Source organism: Drosophila yakuba, chromosome 3L (genome assembly GCF_016746365.2).
Source record: "Drosophila yakuba strain Tai18E2 chromosome 3L, Prin_Dyak_Tai18E2_2.1, whole genome shotgun sequence".
NCBI lineage: Eukaryota > Metazoa > Arthropoda > Insecta > Diptera > Drosophilidae > Drosophila > Drosophila yakuba.
The window spans coordinates 4,998,709-5,012,390 of record NC_052529.2 but is presented as its reverse complement, the minus strand read 5'-3'; the positions used below and the strand labels follow the sequence as shown (position 1 = coordinate 5,012,390).

General features: G+C 41.7%; 1 protein-coding gene across 5 annotated transcripts; it reads left to right on the top strand.

Moving 5' to 3' along the window:
* The first annotated feature begins 278 nt into the window (after positions 1–278).
* Positions 279–13,111, top strand: LOC6532961 (G-protein coupled receptor 52). 5 transcript variants are annotated; one of them, XM_039373711.2, is made up of 5 exons: positions 279–375; positions 1,124–1,300; positions 9,401–10,700; positions 11,203–11,461; positions 11,566–13,111. In XM_039373711.2, exons 3-5 carry the CDS (start codon positions 10,568–10,570, stop codon positions 12,140–12,142), a joined length of 969 nt encoding a protein of 322 aa, XP_039229645.1. In that variant the 5' UTR covers positions 279–375; positions 1,124–1,300; positions 9,401–10,567; the 3' UTR covers positions 12,143–13,111. The 5 variants fall into 5 exon arrangements, with proteins under 5 accessions (XP_039229645.1, XP_015049731.1, XP_015049729.1 ...); XM_015194245.3 differs by having other exon boundaries at positions 301–372; XM_015194243.3 differs by having other exon boundaries at positions 311–394.
* Positions 13,112–13,682: the final 571 nt, after the last annotated feature.

Genomic DNA, 13,682 nt, shown 5'->3' with positions numbered 1-13,682 from the left:
AACCAGGCTCATGCTTTTGGCCAACTATAATTGGGTCATGCGCAGTGGGAGATTCTGGTCGGCGGTGCCTAAAAATATGCAGTGCTATTTTTACCTGCCACAAATATAAACAAACGCCATGTGCGTTTGTCGAGCTTTCAGCTGGCGAAAGCTTCGCTTTCTCTCGCTTCCTGTTGCTGCCTTTTCCATTTCCATTTCCAGCTGCTCTCTCTTTCAAGAGAGAGAGAGAGAGAGTTGGCCGAGTTGTCGGGGCGTTAGCAGAAGAGAAGAAAAGCGATGGAAAAGCGGAAAACAGTTGCCAGTTAGACAGTGAGCGCGTCGCATCTACGCACGCATCGAAAAGATTCAGCGGCAGCAGCAGCAGCGCGTTCAGTGGTTGTTGTTGTTGGAAACGGTGGAAGCACACACACACACACACTGACACACAGCACCAACACACGCACTCGAACACACACCAACACGCGGCCAGCAAACACACTTTTCGGCTGGCCAAAAGAAACAAAAGTTTGTTCATCCTTAAGTTTTTCATTGTATACGAATGCGAATCACAATCAAAAATGGAAAATTAGAAAATTTGAAAATTCAAATCTCAAAGTGAATTCAATTAAATTGTGCAAATTACGAGCTGGAGGATAATTGAAAAATCAAGGCACACACCTGCGCACATGTGTCTGTGAGAGGGTCCTGTGTGCGCCGTATGTGTGTGTACTAGTATCTGTGTGAGCACGCCGTTTGGCTGTATGTGTGTTGAAGGCTAAGCAGAAAATCAGCAGCCCACGGAAAAGCCAACAAGTAAAGCGAAAAATTAATGTTGCATGTGCCCCGAAAATTGGGAAATTGAAAATGGAAAATCAGTTAACCGAAGTTAATCGAAAGTTCGACAGTGCAAAGTGACAACGTTTGAAAGATATTTTACTATCGCGCCAGCAAAGCCATAAATTATCTTATCTGGAGAAAAAAAAAATCCATTTAAATCAACACCACATAATGCATGCATTAAAATATTATTTGATTGATTCATTAGTGAAAAATACACAGGCTGCTTAAAGTTTTTGGTTTCTTTGAGGCCCACCGACTTTGGTTAGATATATCTTAAGCCCACATTCATCTAGATATTTTACAGTTCTTGCCTGTTGCAGCCAAAGGGTTAGCAAACAAAGTGATAAAGACAAAGTGTTCAAGACAAAATGTAATCAATACCATTAAATATTATACAAGAAATCAACAAACTAATCAACCGATCAACTGCAAAACCGAGCAATGTCAAGGCAAAGGTTCCCAACAGCATGTCCCGTCTAAGGTGAGTAGCTCCTCGGGAGCAGGAGCATCCTGTCGAGCTTTGCTCCAGACGCATCCTACCTCAACACAAAAAAAAAAGCAAAGATTGATGGGAAGAAACAGGGAGCGAAAGCGAAAGAGCGAACCAAAACATAAACAACCCCGAAAAGAGCGAAACTCTAAAAGTAATGTTCGAAAAGAAATGGCTGGCAAGCACTGAAAAAAATTGCATTAGAGCAATAGAACTTTGCGAATTTTCTTTATTTAAAAAAGGCACAATTAGTTAGCTTAACAGAAATGCTCAAAAAGTATTCATTGCATAAATGTATAATTGTAGATATTATTTGAAAATGTTTTTACTTGATTATAAGAACGGAATGAAATATGACATGACGTAAAACTCATTAACTTTAATAAGAATTAAATTTTAATTTTAAACTTTGGTTTTTTTTTCCCAGTGCATTCGGTTCCGTTTTTTTCGTCAATCGGAAATGCTGTGCTGTTCTTCTCATCTCCCTTATGCGCGGTCCTTCGGTGGCGATGTAGAGATACGAAAATAGGCAAAGTTTAGCAAAAAACCAAAGAATTTCACTTGGAAAGCTCAATGCAAAGAATGGCAGAATGGCAGCATTCGTTGGGGATTAGCCAAAGCCATAGACTTTGCGCAAATACTGAAAAGCTCGGCCTGAGCGCATCATTTTCCACGCAAATTTCGTTTGCGAAAATTTCAATTTATGTGCGAGCAAACAGGATTTGCAGGATCTATGTATGTACAGGATGTGTGTAGCCTGCATCAGCCAAGATTATGTATCTGTAACTCGGTCACACGTTACACGCTTCTCCATTTCTTTTTTTTTTTGTCGCCCCATTTTATTGACTTTGTCGTTTTATAGGCAATTTGTCTTCTGGCAGCCGTCGATAGGTTTTTGCTGTGTCATAAAATTACGCGCCAAGCGAATGCCCCGTATCCTTATGCTTATCCTTATCGGCAAGGACCGGGTTTTTGGTTTTTGGTTTTGGGCTACTGGACTCTTTCGCTGCCAAGTTGTTTATATTGTCGTAAATTCGCCTTCAAGGACGCGACAACACCGCACAGTCTGCCTCCCACCGCCCCTCACCCTCCCACAGGGCCATTTTATCGATCACACAATGGGAAATTTCACACGTTGTCCCAAAGGGCTGCGAAATGGGCTGGGAAAGGTACAGTGGTCGCTCCTGGCCTTTATTAAATCAAGTCACCAGTAAATGCACACTTTTACTACAAAAAATCGTTGGTAACATTATAAATCAGGTAGAGAAAAGGATTAATTGAATAAGTAATACATAACCGAAAAGTATTCATTCATAAGTTCTTAAGATCTGAAAAGATACAGTATCTAACCATTCACTGGATATACTTTTACTGAAATGGAATTAACATTTTCGCTTTACGCAGAGAGCACTGTGGCAACGGAACCGTTGTGTTGAGTTGCGTTTCGTTGCTCGTCTTTAATTACGTGCGCTGCAATTGGCAGCTTCAAGGTCGTTGCCGTCTTTTGCATAATTAAGGGTCACCCAACGCCACCCAACGTGGCACCCACTCTGACTCATTGGTGCACCCATCGCAAGTGGCTTTTGTTCTTGCAACACAGTTTCTGTTTCTGAATAATGCAATTGACGCGGGCGTGTGGGCGCTGACACAGTTGCCATTTTTCACACATGACTAGTCAGAAAACCGAGACCAGAAACCAGAGCCCAGAGTCCAGGCACAACTAACAACTGCCGCCGTGCAACGTGCGACGAGCAGCATGCAACATTCGCCGCATGTCCGGCACTCGAGTGCAATTTCCATAGCACACTTCAAGGCTGGCCGTAGTCTAATTTACATGGCAAATGACGCTGCTCTGGCTTTCTCCGCTTTCACTGCTTTCTGTGCTCTCTCCGCTTTGCATTTATGACTCGTGACGTGCGATGGCGATTGTCCGCCAACCTTTTCTTCGCCGTTTTGTATTTCGACACACGTATTCAATTAGCCCGATAAAGGAAGCAAAATGCCGCAGCTGCTGCAGCCCACACATTTGCATATGAAAGTCCGGGGAAATTCGAGGGTGCTGCTGTTTGTTGGCAGGAAATGTGGGCCGTTTTAGCCTTGAAATAAAACGGTAGCATCAACCTCAGCAGGATAATTTTTGTGGAATTACTAATTATTACTATTCTTATAGAGATTATTACCGTAGGTTAATTTTATCTAATTTTATTTCTATTTATTATCATCTAAATAATACTGCTTTAAAAATCAGTTTGTTTAATACACCAATTTAAGCCACTTAAAATTTAATGCCAATTATTTTTAATATGGCTGGCTGCTTTACTGTAAAGTATTCAACTTTTGGCAATTAATATTTATTATTCATCTACCGATCTGCAGGAATTGTGCTATATATTCTCACATATTTATATCTCTTCTGATTTATGACCACAAAGTGTCGCATTTCGCGAATGTCCCGTGTTTTTTATATTTTGCGGCAGACGAAAGTAAAATTTTGGAAAGTAAAAGTGTGGTTTTTTTTTTGCGGCTTTTAGGTTTGACAACAAATAGCTGGCAAAGCAGATGAGGCAAACAAAAAGTGTTTCTATATTTAAATGCCTTAACATAACAACAACCAATTCAGCATAACAAATATGTGTGACGAAATTTTAGTCGCCCAATGACGAGCAAATACTCTTTGTAAAAGTTTAAAATTTTTAAAATAGTTAACTCATATTGTTTTTAATTTTAATTAAATTAATTTTTTCGATATACTTTAGATAATTAAATGGGCTTGTCCGAGCACAAAAACCGCATTTAGCCAAGTGAAAGAAAAACACTTTAACCCAAACTGGCGGGGGAAAAAAACCAAACAAACGCTGGTCGATAGTCGGCCTAAGTGGGCACACCCATTCAGCCTAAATTCCCCAACACTCCCCTATTTTTCTTCCCCTCAATTTTCCAGCCCCTACCCATTTTCCCGCCCCCTGCTTTTCCCGATCCCCCCGCCATGCCTTCGGCTCCTTCCACGCACACACAAATCGCAACTCTCTGTTTGTCCAGGCCATCGCCTAATTAGTTGTGGGCTGTGACCGCCTTGATTTATATATTTATGATGGGCGTGGCCCTGGGCTAGTGCCAACTAATTGCCGCCGGGCATTCCCTTACCCTTTCCTCTCTTTTAAATGCAAGGAGTAGCTTTCTTTTTTACCCCTAGAAACAGATACAGATGCAGATACAGATACAAAACTCGTTCACAGATACACACGTTAATAAGTGTGCATTTGGCAGCTGCTGCGAACAAATTGCTTAAATGTCAAACCGTCCTCAGAGCTTCCGACTGAATCCCGGCCAGACTTGCCAGCTCTTTTAGCGTCAGCTGGCCCATTGAGCCAATAAGCCATTGGTGCACTGAGAAAAAAATAGGGCAGGGCCTAAATCATATTTTAGTAATGCTACAAAACTCATGTATCTAATAATGTAGGTTGTTATCCTAATACCAAATATATACAACTCATATTTTGTATGGTTCAGCTCCTAACTCTACATATTTATATAACTAGTTGATTATTTAGTTTTTACACAAAATAAATTATTAATAAATAAGTTTGTTAGGCGCTTAGTCTTATTAAACATTGGGGAAAAAGTTTTTAAATTTGTATAATCGTATGTAGCATAATCGTTATAAGAAATGTTTTACCATTTACAAATGATATGTTTTAAATTTTCGAAAGTTAACCGCTATATTAATAGCTAATATTATTTGAGTATTTTGATAGATTTTTTCTCAGTGTGCGCGCATAAAAACCGCATTGTCATAGTCCGCGCTTTCCGCACGACCCTCGTCATTGGCTGAATTCGATTCCCCGTTTGCTTATCAATCAGACAGCGAGTAACAGCAACAAATAAACAAGTTGCTGCATTTAATAAAGCAGCTACAGCAGCAGCAACAACAACAATGCAGTGAAAAGGAGCCATGGCGGGGATGACAAATTGATGCATTGCCGTATTGATTGAACGACTGGCTTTGCTATTGCCAGTGCCACAATAAACGCCTTGACTGAATGTCAAGTCGCAGCATTGAAATGAATTTCGTGTTGGGTTTTTTCTTTTATTGATCGATTGTTCCAGTGCTCTGTGTGTGTATGCGTATGTGTGTGTGTGTTCTGGGTGTATATGTGTATGTGTGTTAATGTGTATTGGTGTGGGGGTAGGATATAGCCGGTATCAGGAGCCAATACAATTGTCCTTAGCGCCGAGTGCCGCCAGTCTTATTTATTACGCATACGTCACGTTGTCGAGTGGAGGTTGCGGATGGAAACAAAACGAAGAGGCCAACCCATGACTGTGACCTTGCCAATTGTAGCAATGTACAACATCTGCAAACCCTTGCATTTTTCCTTTTGCCTGATTCAAGTTATTTCCCGAAAAAAAAGCAGACAATAGAACCTTCGCCTAAGGGGAAATCAGAGTTAGTGAGGCATTCGAGCGCCAGTAAACTCCAGTGGGAAATGGAACAATATAAAACTAAACACGAGCGCGTCGCCAAGTCGCTGTTTGCCCTTGGCCCGAGCCACGCCCCCTCTCTCTATCATCGCCCCCTATCACAGGGCACACCCGCGCAACGCAAAATTGGCCCAAATAAAAGCATTGCGTATACGACATGTGGTACGGCATTTCACAATGCGGTTTATGGCCATAACAGCGGGTAGCACGTGAATTTAAGTTGGCCCAATCACGCACCCCCCGCCGTCATTTATTTTGAGGACGCAAAATATTCAGGGCATTTCCTAGGCAAATTGGATTTCTTTTTATGGGGTTCCTTGGCCAAATTGCTGTTTTGGGCAGCTTATTATTATTGTGCCCATATCGAGAATGAGAATTTTGCTAACACTTTGGGATGAGATTACATTTTGCAGCAACATTTGCCAAGAAAATGAATCCTAAGTTTTTCAAGAATTATATCATGGCATTAAAGAACTATGACTTTACATTACTTTACTTTACTTTTTGTAACTAAATATCTAAGAGGGTTGCAATTCAATCAATGCTTTTAGCAAGCTTATATATAACATTTTCGGTATTGAAGTTTGCCAAATTGCCTTTGTGGTCGAACTGTTGCATTTTACGATAAAGTTTGCAGCGTTCCACCACTTTAATTGCAATTTGCCTGCAGGCATTTTTGGGTTGACAAAAGTTAGTGGCCAAAAAGTTTGGCTCGGTGAGCGTGGCGCAAAAGCAACAGGCAGCAGGACCGCCTGCAAAGTCCTTAAGCTACTGAGTGACAGGAGCTGCCAAGTCTAGCCCGGCGCCACGCCCCCCGCCGTCGCCTTCGACGCCCCCTTGCCGAAGGACGAGCATTTCCAGGCATATGCGACACTTGACATGCGTAAGCATAAATTATGCAGGCGCCGCACCAGATGCACTGAGCAAAACAGGTGGCCCCATGTAAATACGGTGCAGGAAATATCAATAGTCAGCTGGCTGCTGTGCTGGCGCAACGAAAATGAAAATGTAAATGTAAATGTAAATGAAAATAAAAGCCAAGGTGAGGTCATGCTTATGTAAAGACGCAGCCACGTGAATGGCGACGATGACGTGGCACCCATCCGCAGCAGCCTTGCCAGCCTTGCCAGCCTGCCACCCACTGTTGTGCCCACCCACTTTTCGTCCTGGGGCCTCCTGCCAACAGGAGGCAGCGTCATCAAACGGGTAGTATCCTTCCTCCTGGGCCTGCAGCTCGCCTTGGCCTTTGTTGCGGTATTTCGCCATTTTGTTTAAACACGTAGCCATCCAAAAGTTTATTTATAGCACCCAAAAGCTTTGCCTGCCATCCTGCCACCGTTATTCACACCCATCTGCCATATATTACATTTGGCATAGTACTTCCCACCTGCCAGGCATTTGTATTTATATATATGTGTATATAAATATATATATGGTTTTATGACAGCGCCACATTCGATGGTTTTCCGCTTCTGTTTGTATTTGGTTTCGGGCTCAAACTTTTGTGTTTTCTGAGGCGACATAAACACGCAGGGAACACATATTTTATGGTCCCGAAAGCTGGAAAATCTACAGCGCAAGAAATAAAAACAGGTCGACGGAAAGTCGGGCGCAAACATACAGTGCGTTTCGGCAATGTAGGCCAATGACTTCATAAGCCCACTTTAAGATTTGTTCTGTGCATATGTGCAAATGTTTAGAAAATATTAAAACATAATGTAAATACAAAAGTTAGTTAGCTGAATTTAGCTAGAATTTCTAATTATATTGTAAAATAATATTTTAATAGAGAGAACGCTTTTGATCTAGAAATAAATAATATTTTTTATCGTAGTGGCTGGTCAATATAAATGTTACTCCCCATTATTTTGTGAATTGTTGTGGCACTGACCCAGTTTGTTCTTTATTTTCCTACTCAGACTTTAATGCATTCCTTTTCCCTTTAACAATCATAAGCTTTAATGGTCAGCTATGTGGGTCAGTTTGATTTCCCACTGCAACGCAAGCTGCATTTCGCCACATTCACAGCTCCGTATCTGTGGTTTTTCAAGTTGGTCAAAGGACTTACCTTAGGGCAGGACAAGAGTTGCCCCCAAAAGCAGGCCACGTATTATTTTTAATTATGTCGAGAGCTTAATGGGCTGCCCTGCAATCCCAGTGGCAATCAAAATCTCATCAGCTTGTTAGCGGTTGCCTCGCAGAACAATGACCATGTTTACATAATTAATCACTGGCCGCGCTTATTGATTATCCTTCCAAGAAACAGCGTAGCGGGTTCGCTGAACCCAATTCTCCGGCTTCTGTGGGCCTCCGGTTTCCGGTTATTCCGGCAACGATTCCGGTGGTCAAGGGGGGCAGTCATTATGCGACGGGGTCCGCTTAAGTTGGCGGCCATAACAGTTATTTCTGCGTAATTGCAGTGGGCCCAACTGAGTGGAGTCGAGTGGATTTGAATGGGTTGCAGGCCAGGAAGTCATTTGCACAAATGACGTTACTGCGGGCTGCAGCGGCTTTCGCAATGATTGGCAAACAGGTGAAATGATGTGCTACACTGAGAGATGGGTGCGCCTAATGCAATACATTGATATTTATCACCTGACCTCCGTCACCTGGCTGACTGTCGAATCCGATGCCCAGTTACCCCGTTGTCGCTAATTTAATCAGCTGGTGGAGCGAAGGAGGGGCGCAAATGACAAACTTGTTACCTCACTCAACGACATCCCCTAATGGCATCCCCATACTCATTCTCATCCTTTGGCACTTGGAGCAGCCCCGTCGATGTCTAATGGCATTTGATAATGGTGTTTGTGTTTGTGTTTGCGTTTGTGTCTGCGTGGAAAATGGCACGATGACGTAGTGCGTGCCTCTAATGGAGGCTGTGGTGTAAAGTCAGTGTTGGCGTTAGAAAGTTTTTAAAAAATATATATAAATACATTATTTAATTGAATATTACATTCTTTAAAACGTATTAAATCCTGCAATACCATGGATTCAAGTGGTACTTTTGCTGCATTCCATTAGACTCATTTATAAGCGCTTATTAAACATTAGTGGTTTAAATATTACGCCACTAAAACCCATTAAAGTGTCGTTCTTAAAAACTTTAGAGTATTAGAAACTTTCTAGAAAAGAGCCAAGCTGGCAGCACTGCTATGAGGCTCGTTAAATATAGATAGAGTGGGCGTGATCGATGACGCTGGTCCACAAATAGAGACCAAAGCGCAGACCCCTCGAGATTTTTAACAGTTCCAGGCCCTCGAGAGACCAACCCAGTTTGAGCAGCCGGCCAGTGACAGCTATGGCTCTCAAACTGTGTCAAGTGGCACCGCAAAGTGGGTCATTGCAGGCGGGAAAAGTGGGTGGTTCTGCTGGTTCTGGTGGTTCTGGTGGGTGGTACGTATGGTCTGACTGGTCTGGGTGGCTCTGATATAGCAGGCAAGTGACGGGCGCAGGATAAGCACGCTTATGTAAAGCGTTTGTGCAGCTAAAAGGCTTTTTCCGCCTGCTGCCGTATGTGGGATAATTTATTGATTGGCTCAAGATGGGAGATTCTGTAAACTATTTATGGAGCGCTAGAGGCTTTCACTTGCTACCCTTTTGTCCTTCCAGATGCGCACAATTAGCTTAAAACGACAGCAGGACGTGGAGCAAAAACAAAAAAACATCAACAACAAACAGCCAGAATTTACAAGCAAAAGGATAATCACAATCACCAAGCAGCGAAATTAAATAGCAAAACCGATACTAAGCAACCGAACTATTATCGAACTATTTTAACTTAACAACTTAAATGTAGCACAACAGAAGCCTTACAAAACAACAAAACCATTTGTGCTGTGCTTTAATTATAGTCGAAAGATATTTCAACCACCCCGAAAAAAAAAACGAGAGCCCTGAAAACCGCGTAATTATTACACATTAAATAGTTAAATTAATAATCATTATTCTTCCACTTGCGAGTTTGAAATGTGTACATTTTTAAATCGATATTTAAACTACTAGCGAATTATTCAAGCATACAACTAACTGTTTAACGTTCATTAAAACTTAGCAAAGAGCGTTGTGAATTTAACAAACAAACCACTTCATTAAATCTTTAACAATCCTCTAAGGCAGAATAGAAATTGTACGCAATTACTAGATTTTAAATGTAAGATTTTAGCCCAAGCAACATTTTTTAAACGAGCTTCAGACACACACACTAGCAGAACCTTATCCTTAACCTTAACCACGACGGCAGGATTGTAAGGGTAACAATCAAATGCTTGGCTCGGCGCCAAAAGGTGGGCACTAGAAGTTGCGGGCCAAAAAAAAATAGTAGGCAGTAGAAAATTTATACAAATTTGGCGCCAACGGTGGAAAAAGGACGAAAAACAGCGCCAAGGACTCCGACGACCTTCGCGTGTGCAAGCCTCGTTGCACAATAAAGGACGCCACCAACACTTGCAACCAACCAGACATACACCAACACAGATCCACACATTCACACACTTACCTAGGCACACATAGACACTCACACACACTTACACACACACACACAACTGAAGGCACAGGACAATTGCATGGGCGTCCGCCATGACCGGAAGTAAAGTACGGTCACGTCCACGTCCACTGGCCTTTGCATAACAATCAGCCCGCCAAGAAGGTGCGGTGAAAGCGGGAGAAAGCAGCAGTGAAAGCGGGTGAAAGCGGGTGAAAGCAGGAGGAGCACCGAGGAAAAGGAGCAAAAACAACGAGCACAGGAGCGCCAATTTCAAACGCCAGCGGCCCGTAAAAATGCAGGAAATGAGCTACCTACAGGATAATTCCAAGGTGGAGGCCCTCACCAAGGCGGTGCTCATATCGATACTGGGCGTGGCCATCGTCCTGTCCAACCTCCTCATAATCGCCACCTATGCCAACTTCAAGGGTACGTTGCACGAATAACACACACGTTTAACACTTTCCACAGGAACATCTCGAACGCGGTTGGGTTTGGCCTAAAACATAATATTTTCATAAGTAACATACTATATGTGTTGAATATCATTTCTTTTGACCAATTAAATCCACTGTTTATACTGCATCCATATTTTTAAATGTGAAAGTGAAAGGAATGAAGTAAAATGGCATCCTACCCAACATTGAAATGTGTTCTTTTGTTGTTTTCTTAATTGCTTTGAAAATTCTAAAATCGAGTGTGCTTTAGAATATTATATGTTCTCCCTTTTTTAATACTAAACTTTAATCCCTTAAATTATTCATTATTGGATACATTTAAATGCCCTAGGTTACCAAATAGTTCTAGTGAATGTCGTACAAATAGACTCGCCCAAAATTATTGAATGATCCATTTTGATATTATTCTTTGCATTTGCTTATTATTTTGGAATATCCCCTATTTCGTTCACTAACGATATGTGTGTTCGCAGGACCCACAGAGGTGATCAACTACTACCTCTTGTCCCTGGCCATTGCCGATCTGCTCTGCGGCCTGCTGGTGGTGCCCTTTTCCGTGTATCCCGCCCTGACCGGAGAATGGATGTACGGCGACATCGTGTGCCGCTTCACGGGCTACCTGGAGGTCACCCTGTGGGCGGTTTCCGTGTACACCTTCATGTGGATATCGGTGGATCGCTATCTGGCGGTGCGGAAGCCACTCAGATATGAAACAGTGCAGACGAAAACGAGGTGAGTTGGGTCTTCAAACAAAGTGGGAATAGTATTGAGTGATCTTAGTAAAATAACATTCATAAATTAAACTAATCCTTGATCCTGTAATCTTTATCCCGCAGATGCCAATGCTGGATGGTGTTCACCTGGATATCGGCGGCCCTGCTGTGCTGTCCACCCATCCTCGGCTACTCGATGCCCATCGAGAACAACATGACGCACATCTGCATGCTGGACTGGGGGAATATGGCGGCATATAGTGCCACATTGGCGATATTAGTCTTAGGTCCCAGCCTCATTTCAATCGTACACAACTACGGCTATATCTTTGTAATGATGCGTAAGATTAGGTCCGGCGAGCCGATACACGATAAAGAATATGCAACTGCTCTGGCTGAAAATTTATCGAACCCTAGTCATATGATGTCATTCGCATTAGTCTTTGCATTCTGGGTGTCCTGGCTGCCATGGATTCTGTTGCGTCTGTATGAGGTGGTCACGGGCGATGTTATCCAAAGTACTCTTATCAACTTCGCCGTCGTCTGGATCGGCATATTGAATTCGTTTTGGAAAATTTTAATCATGACCAGTATGTCGCCGCAATTCCGTATCGCTTTGAGAGTATTTTGCTTAACCATTTGTTGTAAGACTAAGGGCCGTTTGCAAGCAGAGCTAATCGGGTTGGACCCAGATGACTAGAGTTAGATTTAGATTTTCATTCTCCTCAAAAAAAACTACAATAACTATCCGTAATAATCCCCAATCCCGAAACCCCCTCCTTCGTAATCCCTTTGAGAAGAACTACAAAGTCCTGCAAGTAAATAATTGGTTGTAATTGCATTGAGCCATTTCCTTAACTCTCTCTCTCTCTATCTCTCTCTCAATATATATAAACACTTACTTGCCTGTTTGCCATATAGTTGCATATTTACGGGCCGTTTGGCGCTACGCGACATGCCAATGAAAGCACCACCCACAGCCACAGTAAAACTCAAAAACGCAACCACTCAGCCACTCAACCACCATACAGCAACCACACAGCAACCACACAGAAACACCAAAAACACCAAAACCACAGACACGTTGAAAGACATATTCATATTTCTAGACCTAAGCTAAGCTAAGAGTTTTTAGCGTATCCAATTATGATTGATTCATTGATTGATTGATTGATTGCATTGAATTGATTGACGATTATTATTGTGTATTTATGAGCTTACCACGTATATACTTGTACTTAACTCTAGCCATATACATATACATACATATGTAGCAGCGATCTAATTCTAATTCTAATTCGTAGACAAGAGACAATTCACTAGGCAAGTGCAACATTTCCGTTTCCGGTTTACAATTTGAACTTGCTACTACAAAAACAATATACGAAAATCATATGCTATTCGAGCAGCAGGATTATTATCTAACGATTGCATAAGTATAAACCTTTTTCAAAGTCCATATTAAGTAGCATTTAGAATTTTACAAAAAGAAATCGTGTAGAGTTTATTAAACAATTTGCCAAACTTGACGACGGGCCGGAAAATGAGAATTCAAAATTCGGAAAATCTTCAATCTTCGCACGCTTTGCGAATGCGCTTTAGAAACGAAAGAACCCAGGCCCACTAAACGAATAAAAAAAAAAACACAGCAAATATGTTAAAATCCAAATGCAAATAAGCCCGAAAAGACATTTCCAGTAGTTCGTAGACGTACAAAATAAACGTATGATAATGAAAGAATAGGCTAGTGTGAAGTTTCGATCGTTGTTAAAATCGGTAGCATGAATTATTTTCCGTTTTGGCCGCCCCTGAACGCTTCGATTTGGTGGGCGTTGCAATTTTGCCTAGTTCCCTTAGTGGGTCAAATTCAGTTTCTCAGGCTACGCCGATGAAGCATCCAGGGTCCCAAGTCGAGTGTTTGTCGTTGAATATTGTTGATCATTATGTTGCATTGATGATATATTAGCCACAAACATGCCAAAAATGCGAAAATAGCGAACGAAACGAATTCGAAGACGAAACATTGTGTATATTTTGTTGTTGTACATTTCATTGATGATATTTTGTACATTTAGTTATAGTTCGAAACTAATTTACACACCAAAGAGCAAGTGTTATCGATTTTTAAGTGTAAGGAAATTGTTAGAGCCGTATAAGCAGATAGCAAGTGGCGTTTCGACAAATATAAACAATGAACGCAGTAAATAAATGCAAAAAAGAACATGTTGTGTTGTAAGTTT

Excerpts from the sequence above, each read along its gene's own strand:
- LOC6532961 (XM_039373711.2), top strand. The coding sequence starts at position 10,568 with ATGCAGGAAATGAGCTACCTACAGGATAATTCCAAGGTGGAGGCCCTC. Across the intron at positions 10,701-11,202 it reads CACCTATGCCAACTTCAAGG|GACCCACAGAGGTGATCAAC; the intron begins GTACGTTGCACG and ends GTGTGTTCGCAG. Across the intron at positions 11,462-11,565 it reads ACAGTGCAGACGAAAACGAG|ATGCCAATGCTGGATGGTGT; the intron begins GTGAGTTGGGTC and ends TTTATCCCGCAG.